We start from the raw sequence: 17,906 nt of genomic DNA on the forward strand, positions 1-17,906 counted from the left end.
AAGAGATCTGGAAACCAAACAACGTATGTGTTAGTGTAGAATGGTCGTTTCTTGCCATATTATCGAGATTGGCTGTCAAACTTTTACGAATATTTTACTAAATGACAGTTTCTGATTATTTATAATGAAAATTTATTGAATATCAGAAAAGAAAAACTAATTTGCTTGTGTTGTCTGAAAAAATCTGCTCTACAGCTCCGTTTACTTATTTTAGTTATTACAATTGCCTTTAAACTTAACAAGGCCTCTTTTTTCATTGACAAATCTGTCAATTTATTATAGTCCAATGTCAAATGTTGCACATCAGGACGCGATCATGTACAAGTGTCATTAAAAAATTTAAAAGAATTAAAACACATTTCCAAATGCTTAATCTAACTTACCAATACAGGGGTATTATATTAACTTGTTGCATTAGGAACAAAAAGTAAGACATCAATAGGCAGCGGGTACACTTCATTCGACCGGCGTTTCCTGTCTCAGAAACGTGTCGAGAACTTGACATTTCGAACATAAAATTTTATTTGTGACACAGAAAATATTAAAACAATACTGTTTCGCTGTATTTAAATGTCATGTTTTTTTACGTTCATGTCCATGTCGGTGTTACCTAGTTAACGAGCTAAAGCTAAGAGAAATACTAGAAATTACAGATTATAATCATGCAAAAAATATATATTCACTTATATCAGTTGCAGAAACAAATATTAAAACTGCAAAAATCACAGCAAATGAAAGCTGACATAAATTACATTCTGCAAAATCCTTAAATTTTCTGATAACTTTTAACACCTTCCAATTCTCACATTGTGCACAAACAAATCACAAAATTAAAATTCAACCCCTCGAAAACCGTAATTGAATCACAGTAGCTCCACATTCAGATTCTGTTACTGCAGAATTCTACAATTTAGTCCAAAAAACAGCAGAATTTTTCAATCAAGTCCAAAAAATCAACAGAACAAAAATAAAAAACAAAAAGAATTTCAATTCATCAAAAGATTCAAATTGTGTGGAATCTCTTACTAATCTAATTAAGGATCGTGACTGACTAAACTTGAACAATTTTTAAGACCAAATTAGACTTCCCTTTTCCCAATAATTACATCTTTTTGCCATCAGTTCTCAATACTCAAAACTCACATAAATGCCCTTTCTTAAAACCCTCACTTCACTCTTTCCATCGAGAAAATTTCTGTCACTTTCTCGAGAAAATTGGAAAAAAAATAATCTCAATCTCTGTTGATTAATGGAGGCGAAGAACGAGCCGTTGCCGGAGCACCTCCGTTGCAAGCGAACAGACGGCCGGCAATGGCGGTGCAATCGGAAAGTATTGGAGGACAAAAAGCTCTGCGAAGTTCATCATCTTCAAGGTAGGCATAGACAGTACAAGAGAAAAGTACCGGAGTCATTGAAGATACAGAGGAATTATATTAATAGCAAGAAATTGAAGAATAATGTGGATTCAATTTCTGATGAAAATGGTGGAATTAGGGCACAGAAATTGGGGAAATGGAGGAAGAAAAAGAAGAAGAAGCAATTGGGGGGTGAAAGTAGAGGGGATTTGCAATTGGAGTTGATTAGAATGGTTTTGAATAGAGAAGTTGATAAAAAAAAGAAAAATAAAAAGAAAAATATCAAGAACAATGTAGTTAAGGAAATTAATAATGGTAATGGGGATGATGATGATGATGACGACGTGGACTGTAGTAGTAATAGTGAAGAAGGTGAGTTAATGAGAGATTTGCCTAATGGTTTGATGGCAATTTCTCCTGCTAAACATAAGTTTAGCAATGGAGGTGGTTCTTGTTCTACTAGTCGGTGCGATATCAAAATCGGAGCTGTTGCTGCTGATTTTAATGCACTTACTAGAAGGTGTTTTAGGTCTAAAAATATCGAGCCAATGCCGGCCGGTCCATTGCAGGTTGTTTTTTTTTTATATACATTACCTATTATTCTAACCGTTTACTTTGCTGTCTTAAATTTCGGTTAATGAGCTATATTTGTGTTGATTTGATTTAGGTTGTGCCTTTCAAGAAGGATATAGTGAGATTGAGAAAAGGGAAGAGGAAAAAGTGCCATTGGTGTAGGAGAATTGGATTGAAGAGTTTAATTAGGTGTTCTAGTTGCAGGAAGCAATTCTTTTGCATGGAGTGCATCAAAAAACAGTATGTTTATATTGCTTTATTTTTGTCCCTAATTTCGTTATTTTGTTTTATTAGTTCGAAAGCATTTGATCAGAATGGTATTAAAAGAGAGTAAAAAAAATAGGACTTTGAAGCTCATTGTTAATGTAGTTCCGTGAATCGGCAAATACGAACCTAATACACTTTTAGGAACCGAAACATTTGGATGGCATGAAATCTTACTAGTATTCATGATGCTTTAATGAAATTTAGGTACTTTGATATGCAAGAAGAAGTTAAGATTGCATGTCCAGTTTGCCGTGGAACTTGTACCTGTAAGACCTGCTCAGCAGTTCAAAGTAGGGACATTGAATGTAAGGTCTGATATCTAATTTATCTAGATATGAACTAATTCAATTGCATTCTATGCTCACAAATTTGAACTTATGCAAACATATTTGTTCAGGGCATCTCCAAGGACAAGAGTAAAGTCAACAAAGTTTTGTATTTTCATTATTTGATCTGTATGCTCCTTCCTGTATTGAAAGAAATAAATCAAGATCAGAGCGTTGAGCTAGAATTAGAGGCAAAAATAAGAGGTAGTCATGATCGTTCTGCGTATTCATCTTTTGGTTTAATCTTTTACTGCTTTCCCACGGGGGATTGTTCTTCTGATCTTGTTCTTTGTGTAACAGGCCAGAAACCATCTGATCTTCAAGTCCAGCAGGCTGAAGCTGGATGCAGCAAGCAGTATGCTTGGTATGCTCTCTTCTTTTAAAATGTTATTATGTAATTGATATACTTCAGATAAAATTTAATTCTCCCATTTCTCTTTGCTGCATAATTTGACTCCTGGAGCAGCAACAATTGTAAGACTTTCATTGTTGATTTCCATAGAAGCTGCCCAAGCTGTTCTTATTACCTTTGCTTAAATTGTTGTCGGGACATCTTTAAAGGGAGCTTACGTGGGAGTGTTAAAGGCCTTCTATGCAAGTGTCCTACTAGAAAGAAAGCTGATATGTCTGGAAACCAATATTTGGAAATGAAATCAGTGTGTGTTTATAAACAGAACAATGGCAGGAAAAATGTTGAATGTTCTATGTCATGTCCCAGTTCGAAAGTATCTGATGGTAATGGTGGCATACCTTGTCCGCCGACAGAGTTTGGTGGTTGTGGCAATAATCTCCTTGAATTATGTTGTGTTTTCCCCTCAAGTTGGACCAAGGAACTGGAAATAAGTTCAGAGGAGTTTATAGGTTGTTATGAGTTGCCAGAAACTATAGATGTTTTTTCTCGCTGCTCATTATGTGTGGATATCAATTGTGAAGTTGATGGGAATATGCAGATGCAAGAAGCAGCTGCAAGAGAACAATCTAATGACAACTTTCTATATTATCCTACTGTTAAGGACATTCACAGGGATAACCTCGAACACTTTCAAAAGCACTGGGGCAAAGGTCAACCTGTAATAGTTCGTAATGTTCTTCAGGGGGCATCTGATCTGAGTTGGGACCCAATAGTCATGTTCTGCACTTACCTTAAAAATAATGCTGCCAAATCTGAGACCGAGCAGGTTGCTGATTGCTTGGACTGGTTTGAGGTTAGCAAGAGTTCTCAATTACTTTCAATGTCATAATATAGTTAGCTTGTTTATATATTTGTTTAAGATTAAGGTATTGTTTGGTTTAAATGAATTTCACAATTTTTATAAAATCCAATCGAATTTTTACAAGATATGCGTTTGGTTCAAATGAATTTTCACAATTTAAATGTGCATTTACACTCAAAATACAATATTCAATTTATTTTATTTCATTTAAAATCAATTTCATATTTAAAATTCAAAAAACCAAACACTAAAATTCATTTTCAAATGATTTTCAAATAGAATTCATTTAGAAATGAAATGAATTCTACACTAGAATTGATCCAAATATGCCCTAAGTGATAATATTTACTCTCCCTCTCTTTTTCTAAGCTGTTCATCATGTTATGCCTTACTGGTTCGGTAAACTGCAATATTGGACTTGTGAAGTCCATAAGCTTATTTTATATGCCCATGCACATGTTACAATAAGACATATTATCAGTTGAAAGTGCATAATTGTTGCTTAGAAGTAGAAATGCAAACATTGACTCTGGTTTGAATGTTCCTTTGCAAGAAATTTTCCCAAGATTACCTAAACGATTGGTGCTCCTTGCTCTAATTCAATCGAATAGCTAAAAAGGCAGGACACTACTTTTTTCTCTTAAGAACATGAGTTCTATATGATATATTTGATTGCTTTAATTAATAACTTCACAAAATGCTTTCTTCAGTTTTATACTATATGGAAAATGTTGAATCTGCTTGGAGCCGGTCACAGGACAATGCAAGTGCATATAGATAGAATGTACAAATTGCTGGTTTTTGAAATTGTGATAGACGGCTTCTGATTTCGACCTTTGTTTATAGTAACATTAACATTTCCATTTGTATCTTCTGAATTTTCTATTAAGTAAGACCTGCTATGGCATCTCAGTAATATCTGCCTCTGCTGAAATTGTTTTATGGCATCATAGTTTCAGAAAACGGCGTGTGAGTTAAATTTTTGATTTGACGTGGCAGGTAGAAATTGGCGTGAAGCAGCTTTTCATGGGTTCCTTAAAAGGCCCAACACATGCCAACATGTGGCATGAAAGACTTAAATTGAAGGGCTGGCTTTCTTCTCATTTATTTCAAGAACATTTTCCAGCTCATTATGCTGAAATCCTTCACACTCTACCACTCCCAGAATATATGGATCCTGTGTCTGGTGTTTTAAACATTGCTGCAGAATTGCCTCAAGAATTCATGAAGCCTGACCTCGGTCCGTTTATTTATATTTCATATGGTAGTGGTGAGAATATTTTACAGGCTGATTCTGTGACAAAATTACGATATGATTCCTACGATGTGGTAAGTTTCATTGTGCTGTTCTATGCCGACTCAAGTCTGCTATTTTTTTTGGATCTAGTGCACTTTTTATTCTGTTTATGATCGTTAGAACGGAAAATTATCTCGAAAATGTTATAATCATGCAAGATATGTACAAAAAAATTATATCCAAATATCAATTAAATATGAGCATATTTTGCTCGCCAAACCTCCTTTTGTGGTCTTGAATTGCTTTTTCTATGATTCCAAAATGGTTGCTTACATATACTCTGAAAACTAACGTCGGTCTTTACAAGATCACCTCACCTAGATTGTTCAGCAAGGTCTATATTTGAGATCAAGGGTCACCATCTCATCCATTTTTATTCTCCTGTCGTGAAATACTCCTCCAGAGTCCTCACATGTTTGGTGGAGAGGAAAATAAGACCAGTTCTGTGACTCACTGTATCCCTTTATGATGCAGGTTAATATTCTGACACATACTGCTGATATCCCTGTATCAACAGAACAACTTAATTACATAAGAAAGTTAATGACAAAACACAAGGAACAAAATCAAGTGAATGGAGTGGCACCATTAGATGGACAAAATATGGAAGAAGTAGGTATGCATGATATGATCACAGAAGAAATGAGCCTACACAAGAAAGTTGCGAGGATGTCTTGGTTCTCTGCTGCTAGCCGCGAAGTACATACTTCTAAAATCAAAAATCGGGATTTGCTACTTGATGGGGATGATGATTCTGATTCTGATACAGATACTGATACTGAGGTGTCAAAGTTTTTCGTTGGCCCTGTTAGAAACTCTAGAGCGTTAGAAAATCTCAAATTTCAAGGGAAGCATCGAGAAAGTTCCGATCAGTTTAGAAAGCAAAAACCTGCTGAATCTTGTGGATCCCGGTGGGATGTCTTCCGCAGACAGGATGTTCCAAAACTTGTTGAATACTTGAGAAGGCACTCTAATGAGTTCACTCAAACGTATGGCTTTAGGAAGCACGTAAGTTCGTGCTGGCTTTATAACTTCTATAGTATATCAATTCATGGTAGAGATCGATCTAATTGGTTATTCTATAGGTTGGTCATCAAATACTTGATCAGAGCTTCTATCTCGATACAATTCATAAAATGAGGCTCAAGGAAGAATTCAGTAAGCATCCCTTTGATCTGTTTATTTTTCATGTAATTTGTCTAAATGCTTTTATAACATGCCGGCTTCTTGTTCCTTGCAGAAATTGAACCCTGGACTTTTGAGCAACATGTTGGAGAAGCTGTCATCATTCCTGCTGGATGCCCATACCAAATTCAAAATCTTAAGGTATTATGACATGGGGGACTTTTAGGGTGCATGCTAGGAACTTTTTTTTAATTTATTGTTCCATTAACATTGATATTTGCATATTTTCAACATTAGCAATTCTAAATTCTGCTGGTTACTGGTAAGTCGCTGCTACTATTGTAGTGTGTACATGTTCTTTTCTGATTGATTGCAACTCTGTCCCTAATGATTCCTTCTGTGTTCTCGAACTTATGAACTTCTTTAGCTACCATTATTTGCATGAAATTGATTAATTTTTTTATTAAAAAAAGAAAGACAATTGTCTCAAGTGCTAGCCATATGCTCGACTATTGTGTCCTGCAATCGAAATATTGTGCAAGGTTCTGTAATTCCATATATGAGGAATCTAAAAGCTCGATAAGCAATTTCATCTGTTATGTTATACATGTTGCAGTCGTGTGTTAATGTGGTCCTGGACTTCGTCTCTCCTGAAAATGTTACTGAATGTATCCAACTGGTTGACGAGCTTCGTCTGCTTCCAGAGAACCATAAAGCTAAAGCAGATAGTCTCGAGGTTTGTCACACAATCAAATAAGCATAGCATGCCTGTTCTTCATGCTCATCCATGTGAGAATTAACACTTTGTTTCTATTTCGAAAAAACAGGTGAAGAAGATGGCCCTTTACAGTATTAGCAGAGCAGTCAAAGAAATCCGTGAACTTACATGTGCGGAGTAAGCGCCATTATTAAACATGTTGTGCATGAAATCCGTGAACTTACATGTGCGGAGTAAGCGCCATTATTAAACATGTTGTGCATGATTGTATTAATATTTCGAGCCTTATTAATTGCTAATATTATTACCGAGATTTAACAGAATAACAGCTGATCTAACAGAACTATTTATATTATATGTCGTTGCAGAACCAGTGGTGAGCCAAATGGTCAACTGTGAGAACGGGTAATGGGATGTAAAATGAGTCTACTAAATGCCATTTGAGCTATTGTACTTATTATATTTTGTGGCAGTATTGATCATTTGCTATAGCATGTATAGCAGCATGCAGAAATTTTGATATCAATAGCACTAATTTCTGCAGATGTAGATTAACATTCATTGTCGCGCTACCGCTATAGCTGGTGTATGTAATTGTGATTAATTAATTGGTTGTATATAATAGAAGATGCCAGATTATCATTGTTTACTTTTTATTTTAATTTGACTTGCAGAAAGGCTTAATTATTGTAGAAATGCAGCACTTGCAGCAACTTCACTGCCATTTCTAGAAATTCACATTTTATCATATACAAAAAGAAAATAAAATAAAAAAACAACAAAAAAAGAGTTTCACACAGTAACACAGCTAATATTTGCAGATTTTTTAATTTATGGGTTTACAGTATTTCCAAGTGGAGGTGAGAAAAAACAAATTGTTCATCAGAGAAAAAATTGCACAGAAAAAAACCGCTTAAAATTCCAAGAGGACAAAAACTCCCTTTGTTATTTCTGGGAACTGGTATAGTTTTAATTCTTAGCACTATCAAAATTTTATCAAAGAACATCAAAATAAGTCATATCTCATGGTGCCATCAACCCATCTATTGTATAGGAAAGAGATTTCGCCCAGTCGGCTCGGAGTAATAGAGTTTGTAACGTTTGCATTACATTGTATCCAGGATCCAGTTTTCTCTGCCACCCCTACACAAATCATTACCAAAAGCAAACATCCTTAGTCACATTTTCTCATACGGACTAATAGCAACAGAAATTGAAATCCGGTTCACCCCATTTAAGACTGTGTCAGTGTTACGTGTAGTGGAGTGCATTCAGTTCAAATCGAATCATGCAGAGGAAATAAACATTAACTGGAAAAACAAAATTACCTCAAGAACTAAAGTTGTCACCATCACAGTGCAAACATTTCCGTCAATATTAACTTTATGGCGCCTGACTTTCTCCAGTAATTCTTGCATACACTCAGCGGGATGAACTAGATCACCCTCTGCAGTACCCCAAAAAGTGAATGCATCTTCCACTTCCTGTTATAAGAAGACTTTAGAATTGATGCTCAAATAATTCTAAATCTAATGATCATGACCTTGTTATAAGACCATGATAGATCAATTTAAGAATCAAAAGTATAAAGAATTAATTACAGCCATATCACAGCAAAAAATTCAACCATTTCATTAAACAAATGGAATTACATGTATGCAATTCAAATTACCCAACAGCAGCAATTGTTTCTCTTATCCTCATGACACTGATGACATTATAACCATTTGAATATTAATTTATCAAGCCTTAAGACACCATTTACGCTCTTCTTACCACCTAAGAGACTAATTCATTTTCCAATTTTCTCAAACGTCGTTATCAAGTAGAAATAGCATATAGTTCTACCATCCTAATAGAGAATAACTGAGAGAAGTCTATAACAAAACAAATAACAATATAAGGAAATCATGTTTCAGATAGGTAACCTCAATGTAAGCTTTAGGATTTGGGCAATTTTGCTGTTTTGATAATCTTAGCGTGCATTCTGCTGCAGTGCGGCCATCTCGGAGGGCAACCGCTTTAAAGAATTCAATTAAATTTACTCGGTCACTCTTGGAAAGCTCCGCAGTCATGCCTACATCAAGAAAAATGACATGGGGCTTTGATTTAAAGAAACCTTTTCTAGAACTGTTTTGAGAAGTCCGTACGAGAATATTTCCTGGATGCATGTCAGCATGAATAAAGTTGTCCACCTGAAAAATGAAATTACCCTTTTCCATAAGCAAGACTATGAGTGAGACAATAAAATGACAGGTTCAATTTTCAACTTCCAGTATTCAACAAGTGTAAAGTATTACCAAAAGCATTTTCAAAAGTGCATGAGTGCCAATATGAGCAAGCGCACTTTTAATTCGATCATGTCCTTCAAGTTCGTCAACAAAGTGTGAGACGCTTTCCCCTTGCTCATACGTTTCTACTAAAACAGCAGGGTGCACAAGCGGGTATACAGGCTTTGGAAAAGAAACATCCTTCCATCTTCGGAAATTATAAATAAAGCGACTTAAATGAGCAGCTTCCCTAGCAAGATCAACTTGAGACATCATAAAAACCGCAAACTGCTGCACACTCTCGTCCAATCTCAACCAATTCAAAGTTGGAATAAAGTTTGAAATTTTGGCTACCAAGTTGATTATCTCAAAGTCTCTCCTAATTGATTCACCAACACCAGGATGTCTAACTTTTACAGCGACCACCATAGGATTTTTCTGTTTTTGCCCTGGATATCTAAATCTCAAAGAGGCTCGATGTACTTGAGCAATACTCCCAGATGCAACAGGCTTTTCTTCAAAACTCTCAAAAATTTCAGAAAGCTTGCGACCAAAAGCTCTTTCAATAGATTTCCTAGTGTAATTAAAACTATGTTCGGGGGCTTTACTGTGCAGTTCTGAAAGCTTCATGCATAAATCTCTGGGGAAGAGATCTGGCCGTGTAGCTGCCCACTGACCCCATTTTATGAATGCTGGACCTGCTTGTTCCAGAGTGCGGAGAACAATATGAAGCCACATTTTCCTATATTGTGGTCCACAAAAGTCCAAAAATGGTGCCATTACCAAACTAGGAGAAAACAGGACTGCCAAATACAAAGATCGTGCTAGCAAAACAAAACCTTCTACAGCACCAAGCAGTAATGCAGTAACGAAAGCATGTCCATCTTGAGCACGCATATACAAAGAATTCTGTGACGGATAAACCTCTGTTTCCGACGCCCTCTGCGCCCATGCCACCTGGCCACATGTCAATGCAAAAACACCAGGTACTAACAGGTGCGAGCGAGTCAAAGCCAAGCTAACAGCTTGAGCAATCTTACTTACACGAGGTAAAGAATGATCACTGACACTGACAGAACCTTTTCTAAGAAACCTTTTAAAAGCAAGTTGAGCTTGGTGTGTCGCCGCATTACTAGCTGATGAAACCGAATAGTTCCTAGAAGACGGAACACAGCTCTTGCGAAAATGTTCCTTAATTCCATAGCATCCATATAATGTCGAATATCTTCCTCCTCTATAAGGACACCTATATCGGGAACTATAGGATCTGACTTGATGCGAAAATAAGCCAATTGCATTATCTAACGTCGCATATTTCCTTAATTCTAATTTGCTCTGTCCGCGATTAGAGTTAATTAATCTTCCAACTTCCTTAATATTCCGAAACATCAAAAATCTGCATCGAAATTTTAAGATTTTAAGACTAATATTTGAGCAACATTTCACATAAAAACAAGCTTAAATTCTTGAAATTAACATAAATTTAGATGCGGAAATTAATTACTAACAACGGAATAAGTAAAAACTAGCTCAAAATTTCCAAATTCTAAATTCAATTTCACTTCAAGTGAACATAAAATCACAGCTACAAGCAAATAAATAGGCGAAAATGAAAAATAAAATGACCTGGACATGGTGACGGAGAGCAGCGAGAAGCGGCGGATGCAGCTAAAATGCGCAGACGGTGAATAAATTTAACGGTAGTAAATGTGAAGCTTCTTGTTGAAGCTTCTGTAAGCATTTTCTCATCAATTCTCTAAATTTCGCTTTGTTCTACTGGCCGTCGTTTCAGGTCGCGTGGACCGTCGTTTTGAAGGGAATTGATTTGATTGTGTGATTTTTTGTTGTTTGTGTGTTAATTGGTGGCCTGAGACCTAAATATAGCGGTGGCTGGCTAACGGCGCAACGGGGGAAACGTGGAAAAAACGGAGTTTTCTTGTTGTGTGAGGAAACGGGTTGTTGGGCCTATTAATTGGTAAACCTTTCGGTTCGGTGTAGTTGCCGTGATGCTTTAAGAGAAAAGAGAAAATGACAAAACTATACAAAAAAAGAAAGCAAATAACAACATTACTTAATCAGCCAAATAATTACATCAGTACATACAAAATCTGAAAAATTACATCAAATACATACTCCACAAGAAGCTGACACGTTGCAAGGAGAGTAGGGTAGAAAAAAGTCAAAAACGCGTCAGAATAGGTCAAAAACGCGTCAGAAACGCGTCTGACATGCGTCTGACACGCGCATCATAACCGTGCGTCAGTCACGCGTCAGTTCGTCAAACTATTCAAACATGTATCATTTATGTATCTGATATGTATCAGATATGAATCAAGGACATACCTGATTATTACTTTTTCATATTTCTAAAACAAACATAAATTTATAAATAAATAAATATATTATTAATATGTATTATTTATGTGTCTCTAAGGTGTATTTATAATATATTTTAAATTAAAATATATATGTATCACGTGCTTTAATTAAAATTCACGCATCAAATAATATCAATAACATTCTAATATGTTACTATTCACTATAAATTAAAGCATAGAAATAATAAATTATGAGGTGTATATATAATATCAAAATGTTATTGATATTATTTGATATTTTATTGTCTTTGAGGTGTATATATAATATATTTTAAATTAAAGATACACCTATCACATACTTTAATTGAAATTCACGCATCAATAACATCTTTATATGTTACTCGATATAGATATCTTTAATATACATGATATATACACAAAAAAAGAACTCATAGCAATATTATCCACTTCATTAGCATTAAAATTAGAACATTGGTCTCGTGTAGTCCTAGAAAATAAAAATAAAAATATTTTTTTTTATTTGCAACAATTTCTCATTATGCGTCTCAACTATTTCTGATATATATAAGCGATGTATTGTATATGTATAGTATTTGTATGTGAGTTGTATATATAACACATTGAATATATAATTTACGGGTAGTTGAAATGTATTTATAACATATATTAAAATAAAAATATGCCACATGCTCTGTAAATTGTATAAAATATTTATCAATAATACGTATTAAGGATATATTTATCATATTTTAATTGTATATGAAAGATGTATCTAACAAATATATCTAAAAGACATATATATTTATTTATAATATATATATATAAATATTTTTTAAGTTGTTTCTGCTATGTATTGATGATGTATCCTAAATGTATCAGATATGTATCAAAAATGTATCTCGAAAGCATTAAGGTACCACCATTGACGAGATGACGCGTATACTATTAAGGATATATCTATCACGTATAAATTATATATTAAAAATTAATATTAGCAAATACAACTAAAATACATGTATAACATTTGTATCGAATATGTATCGAATACGTATTGGAGATGTATCCATTATCTAATTACGAGATCTGAATTATATTTAAAATACAAAGTAACATATTTTAGATTTCCAAGTATAAAATAAATATAACACACCAATAAATCAAACCCTACCACCGCCATTATTTATATTTTGTGAAGATGACCATATCATATTAACTACAATAAATGTATTAAATATGTATCGAAAATATATCCATAATATAAAATTTTGACAATAATCTATTTATAATAAATCTTCAAAATATAAAAACAAACGGATCGAATTAGTCGGTTGGTTTAATTTTTTTAATGTATTAAATATGTATCTCATATATAATATAATATAATATAATATAATATAAAATTTTGAAACAGATTTTTAAGAACTGGAAAAATATTTCTTTAAATGCAAATATCAACTAAAAACAACTTTATGAAAAAATAAAGTACGAATCTTTTAATTGCTCGCGTGAGAAAAAAAATGGCTTTTATGAATTGAGAGTTCTCTTTTTCCGTGTTTTGTTTTAGATCAAGCAAAATGAGCCAAAATTTTTCTTTTCTCTTTTCTTTCTTTTCTAATTATTTATACACACATGTGATAGGGAATACATATAGTCAATACATAGCATCTGAACACAAACTTCCAATTGCATTCTCTCCCATTTCTCATAACCAGTACAAAAAAAACTCTAATATTTATCAAAATTAAAAAGAACCCTATTCATTATTCAGCTTACTAAACAAAACTCATCTCTCAAGATCAAATTTTTCTTAATATAGTTAGTTAGTTATTGTTTTACCATTTGTTAAAATTTTATTTCTTTTCTTTGTATATAAAGAAAATGACCATGAAGTTGTTCCTTCTAAACATGACTGTCAAAACATAAAAGAAGATTCAGGCCACCGCGGTTATTCCGGCGAAGCTTGCTGCAATTCCACCGACGGTCATAAAAAAGATCAAAAGCGCCGAGCCGAGAGATATGCCTTATGAAGAATTAGAAAGAGCAACAAATGGTTTTTCTGAGACTAATTTACTAAGCGAAGGCGGATTTGGCAAAATCTATCTTACACGACGAAGTGGTCGCCGTGAAAATATTTAAAGATTAAAACTTTGAATTTGTGAACCAATAATGAATCAATTTAAGTTAATGGGTGTTATTTGTTTGTTTCTATTTTGCACCACACCATGGATCAAGAGAAGAATGAATAGATGAGCAGAGGAATGAGATAAGAGAGTAGGGTGAGTAGAGGGAAAAGAGAAGGAGAAATAGAAAGAAAGGTGACAGGTGTAGGGTAGGAACGATTCACGTAAAACATGTAAAATAATCCCATTTTCAGCACTTTAATGTAGTAAATAAATTAGCATAGGTGAAAGAATATAGAAGCCTTAGCATTTTTGTAAAATAAGCCCGCATTCAGCCTATGAGTGTAATTTTCTCAAGAGAAAATGTCACCATATACCTCAAAATCTGAAAAGTTTATGTTAATGACCCAACATAATTTTTTTAGCAAAAATCCCCCTTTTTTCATTTTCCATTTTCAGCTCTACCCCTTTCATTTATAAATTACTAAATTATCCTTGTCCTATATTTGCTATTGTGAGTTTATACACCCAATTCCCTCTCCGGTAGAGAAGTACATAATCAATCATCTTCTTCAGGTGAGGAGTACATAATTGCAGCCAAATTTAATTGTCTCACTGCAAATTTCTCAAATTCATTGTTTATTCCTGTCATCAATAAGGCGATCTTAAGCGAGTTCATTAGAATGGTGTCGAGCCTCAATTTGGGAGTTTGTATGGATTTGACGAAAAATTTCTGGTTGGGTGTTAAATAGATTTAAAAGAGAGATGACATTTCCCAGGAATTGCAAGGAGAAATAAAGGATTGGAATTTTGGTTCTATTGGGATAGAGAACAAAATCGACGTCATGCTGAGAGAGTTTGGTGACATAACGAAAGTAGGAGGATAACGATTTGATGAGCGAAGAAAATTGAAAATAGGAGATACGGTGAGCGGTTAAGGAGCAGAGCTTCTGAGTTGGTGAAGATAACTCTGATGAACAGCGCGTAGTCAGTTGCTGAAATAGGATTTTCTTCTAGAGGAAGATCAATGATGAGTCTTAAGCTATTGTAAATATTTGTTAAGCTGTTAAATCCATTATTTAGATCAATGATTACAAGGTTAGTAAATTGGTCCCTTTTGTGTTCAAAAGTTGCAATTAATTGTTGTTGGAAACTGTAATAGTGTTGTTATGCTAGCAGGATCCGTTTTAATACAAACCGATTCCGAGATCGTTATAGCTAAAGGGGAGACAATGCTTTTAATTTTGAAGATAGCTAAGTATTGCAATTTCAGCAGGTCATTATCGAGAGTGACAACATCCAGCTTCTTTTTGCTATGTAGTTTAAAGAAGTTTATCTGACTGAGTTTGGAGACTTATTGCGTGAAATAGAAGTTGTGGCAGCTGAATTCAAGGAGATTAAATAGAGTGTCATCTCAAGGAAGGTCAATAATTTGGCTCACTCTATTGCGGCAAGAGCATCAAACTAGGTTCTAGATAAGGCTTAAAAGACAATTTAAAGGCTGATATTGTTTGAAGATAGTTTAGTTTTGGGGTTGTGTTTTGCTGTTTCAGTTGAATCTCTCTTTTAAGTGAAATGTATTTGACAGTATATATAACCGAAAATCAACCTAATGTGAACCTGATGTGAACCTATATCAACTGAACTATCTTAATTCAATTTTTAATAAAATTTGTTTTGTTGCTCTTTACAATCTTAACTGACATTTTATATTAAGAGAATTTTTGAGATTTAGTGTAATGCACAAATTGAATGCCTCTTTTAAGTAAAATGTATTTGACGATCTATATAACCGAAAATCAACCTGATGTGAACCTATATCAATTGAACGGCCCTAATTCAATTTTTACTACTCTTTACAATCTTAAATGACATTTTATATAGAAATAGTTTTGAGATTTAGTGTAATCACAAATTAAATATTTATTTTAAGTGAAATATATTTGACAGACTATAAAACCGAATATCAACCTGATATGAACCGGATGTAAACCTATATCAACTGAACTACCTTAATTCAATTTTTAATAAAATTTGTCTTGCTGCTATTCTCAATCTTAAATCGCATTTTATATAAAGAAAATTTTGAGATTTAGTGTAATCACAAGTTGAATCTCTTTTAAGCGAAATATATTTTACCGCCTATAGAACCGAAAATTAACCTGATATAAACCGGATGTGAACCTATATCAACTAATTACCTTAATTCAATTTTAAATAAAATTTTTCTTACTGCTCTGTATAATTTTAAATGACTTTACACAGAGAAAATTTTGAGATTTAGTATAATATACAAACTGAATATTTCTTTTAAATGAAATGTATTTGACAGTCCATAAAACCAAAAATCAACCTGATGTGAACCTATATCAACTGAACTATCTTAATTTAATTTTTAAAATTTGTCTTACTATTTTTTACAATCTTAACTGATATTTTACATAGAGAGAATTTTGAGATTTGGCGTAATGTACAAATTGAATATCTCTTTTAAGTGAAATGTATTTGACAGTCTATAAAATCAAAAATCAACCTGATGTGAACCGGATATGAACTTGTATCAACTGAACTACCTTAATTCAATTTTTAATAAAATGTTCTTGCTGCTTTTTACAATCTTCAGGGCTACTTCTTCGCAATCATTTTAATTTCAATTGTCTGTTTCACAAATTGGATAATTTATCCTTATCAATATAAATTAAAATATACTATTTAATAATTGTAAACTTGAAATCAATACAAAATAATCTGAATTTCAACAACATTGCTGCAACCAATTGCTACTAGTCTTTTTCTTATGATCTCAACACCAATTTGTTCAATAATACAATGCACCATTTAGGTGTACATGGAACAAACAAAGATTCACAAGCTTTCTTCTTGTTATGTACATAAGCAGCAAATTTTTTCCTAAGAATAACAGCAACACCAATTTCATCCTTCATCCAACTAAGACATTAATCAACTTCATGTCTTCTACAAAATAATAATCAACTTCTGTACTACTCAAACACACACCCAAAAAGAAAAGTCAAATCATCTTCTCTACTACTAAAACCAAGTCTACAACAGCCAACTCCGAAAATAGCCATTGAAACATCCAATTCCATCTTCGGCCATCATCTATCTGATAGAATTAAACTAAAAAATAAAGGTAAATTCTTTGAAACAACTATTTCAACTCTTCAATTAGGTGGTCTAGACTCTTTATTAGCCATACTCTCCAAATAGGCCACTTCAGACCCTATAACGACTGTCATCCAAAAACCTTTTCCGTCCTCCTTTCTTTTTTTCGTTGGTCGCCTTCCTTCTACCACTACCGGGTTACTATTGTTGCTCCTCCAAACAAGAATTTAGATAGCTGACATCCAAAAAAAGGAATTTTTTTTTGAACTTTGATTACAGAGATTATCAAATCTTAATGAGTTTAAATAATAACAATTACAAAAGCCCCCAGAATACACCACCTTAAATTATCAACGCATCTCAATTCAAAACAAACCCCACACATCTGTCCTCTTTAGAACGATGCTTCGCTGAGTCCTACTGTCGCCATTCCGTAACCCGCATTATTTAAGCCGCCGTAGCCGCATGCTCCGCCGATGGCGTCTCGTGGGTCAGATGGTGCATAGTGGACAAATCGCCATTGAGAGAGTGATGATGACGGTAGTGGTGGTTATTCGGTTGTTGTGGAGGAGTGTGAGGTGGCCGGTGAAGTAAGCGTTGGTAGAAGGAAGAATGGAGACTCTGTGTAATTTTGTGATGAAAAGGGCAAATGTGTCCTATTAGTTTTATTTATTAGTTTATTTGGATTATGAGGGATTTGTAGAAAGTTTTCCATTTTTTTGGGAGATTACTGTCAAAACGAAAATTGTGAGGTAAAAACATAACACCATAGCACTTTTGAGGGATTTGTGTAAAAAACCCATGCTTTAATATCATGGCCAAGTCACTCAAAAACCCTCAACTTTAGACTTTTTTTTCAATTTCACCCAACGTTAAAAAATTGTCAATTTTACCCACTTTTAAATTTTTCAATAAATATAAAAAAATTAATTTTTAAAATAAAAAAATCGATAAACTCATCCCGGCATCAAAACACCTCCAATAATCCGCAACCATCGAACTCCAAAATCGCACCGCCGGAAACCAAAACCGATTCGAAATCAGTTCGTCTTTCCCATGCAAAAGAAGAACCAAGAAGAACCAGATCTAGACTGCTCATCCTCAATTCATGGAGGACGACGAGCTGCTCGTCCTCCATGGAAACACTCATGTGCACAATATGAAAGAGCATTACAA

At 33.9% G+C, this 17,906-nt stretch overlaps 2 protein-coding genes across 6 annotated transcripts; one reads left to right on the plus strand and one right to left on the minus strand.

Annotated features, from left to right (window-relative positions):
- The first annotated feature begins 888 nt into the window (after positions 1 to 888).
- LOC126676995 (lysine-specific demethylase JMJ28) lies at positions 889 to 7,524 on the plus strand. 5 transcript variants are annotated; one of them, XM_050371416.2, is made up of 13 exons: positions 927 to 1,924; positions 2,023 to 2,168; positions 2,400 to 2,505; positions 2,593 to 2,725; positions 2,822 to 2,885; positions 2,988 to 3,726; positions 4,735 to 5,064; positions 5,507 to 6,040; positions 6,118 to 6,190; positions 6,273 to 6,358; positions 6,774 to 6,893; positions 6,985 to 7,101; positions 7,244 to 7,524. In XM_050371416.2, exons 1-12 carry the CDS (start codon positions 1,250 to 1,252, stop codon positions 7,054 to 7,056), a joined length of 3,078 nt encoding a protein of 1,025 aa, XP_050227373.1. In that variant the 5' UTR covers positions 927 to 1,249; the 3' UTR covers positions 7,057 to 7,101; positions 7,244 to 7,524. The 5 variants fall into 5 exon arrangements, 4 of the variants coding, with proteins under 4 accessions (XP_050227389.1, XP_050227373.1, XP_050227382.1 ...); XM_050371425.2 differs by having other exon boundaries at positions 6,985 to 7,045; XR_007640468.2 differs by having other exon boundaries at positions 928 to 1,924; positions 6,985 to 7,108.
- Positions 7,525 to 7,675: 151 nt separating this feature from the next.
- LOC126677021 (uncharacterized) lies at positions 7,676 to 11,134 on the minus strand. The gene is made up of 5 exons (XM_050371443.2): positions 10,772 to 11,134; positions 9,176 to 10,541; positions 8,804 to 9,070; positions 8,204 to 8,359; positions 7,676 to 8,018 (listed from the first exon to the last, which is right to left on the minus strand). Exons 1-5 carry the CDS (start codon positions 10,777 to 10,779, stop codon positions 7,899 to 7,901), a joined length of 1,917 nt encoding a protein of 638 aa, XP_050227400.1. The 5' UTR covers positions 10,780 to 11,134; the 3' UTR covers positions 7,676 to 7,898.
- Positions 11,135 to 17,906: the final 6,772 nt, after the last annotated feature.

Source organism: Mercurialis annua, linkage group LG1-X, assembly GCF_937616625.2.
Source record: "Mercurialis annua linkage group LG1-X, ddMerAnnu1.2, whole genome shotgun sequence".
In the NCBI taxonomy this organism is placed as follows: Eukaryota; Viridiplantae; Streptophyta; class Magnoliopsida; order Malpighiales; family Euphorbiaceae; genus Mercurialis; species Mercurialis annua.

Bases quoted from the DNA above. Each gene is read 5' to 3' on its own strand.
- LOC126677021 (XM_050371443.2), bottom strand. The intron at 9,071-9,175 runs GTAATACTTTAC...TTCATTTTTCAG, and splicing joins CACTTTTGAAAATGCTTTTG to GTGGACAACTTTATTCATGC. The intron at 8,360-8,803 runs GTTACCTATCTG...TTCTTATAACAG, and splicing joins ATCCTAAAGCTTACATTGAG to GAAGTGGAAGATGCATTCAC.
- LOC126676995 (XM_050371405.2), top strand. From the start codon at position 1,250: ATGGAGGCGAAGAACGAGCCGTTGCCGGAGCACCTCCGTTGCAAGCGA. The intron at 1,925-2,022 runs GTTGTTTTTTTT...GATTTGATTTAG, and splicing joins TGCCGGCCGGTCCATTGCAG to GTTGTGCCTTTCAAGAAGGA. The intron at 6,894-6,984 runs GTTTGTCACACA...TCGAAAAAACAG, and splicing joins CTAAAGCAGATAGTCTCGAG to GTGAAGAAGATGGCCCTTTA.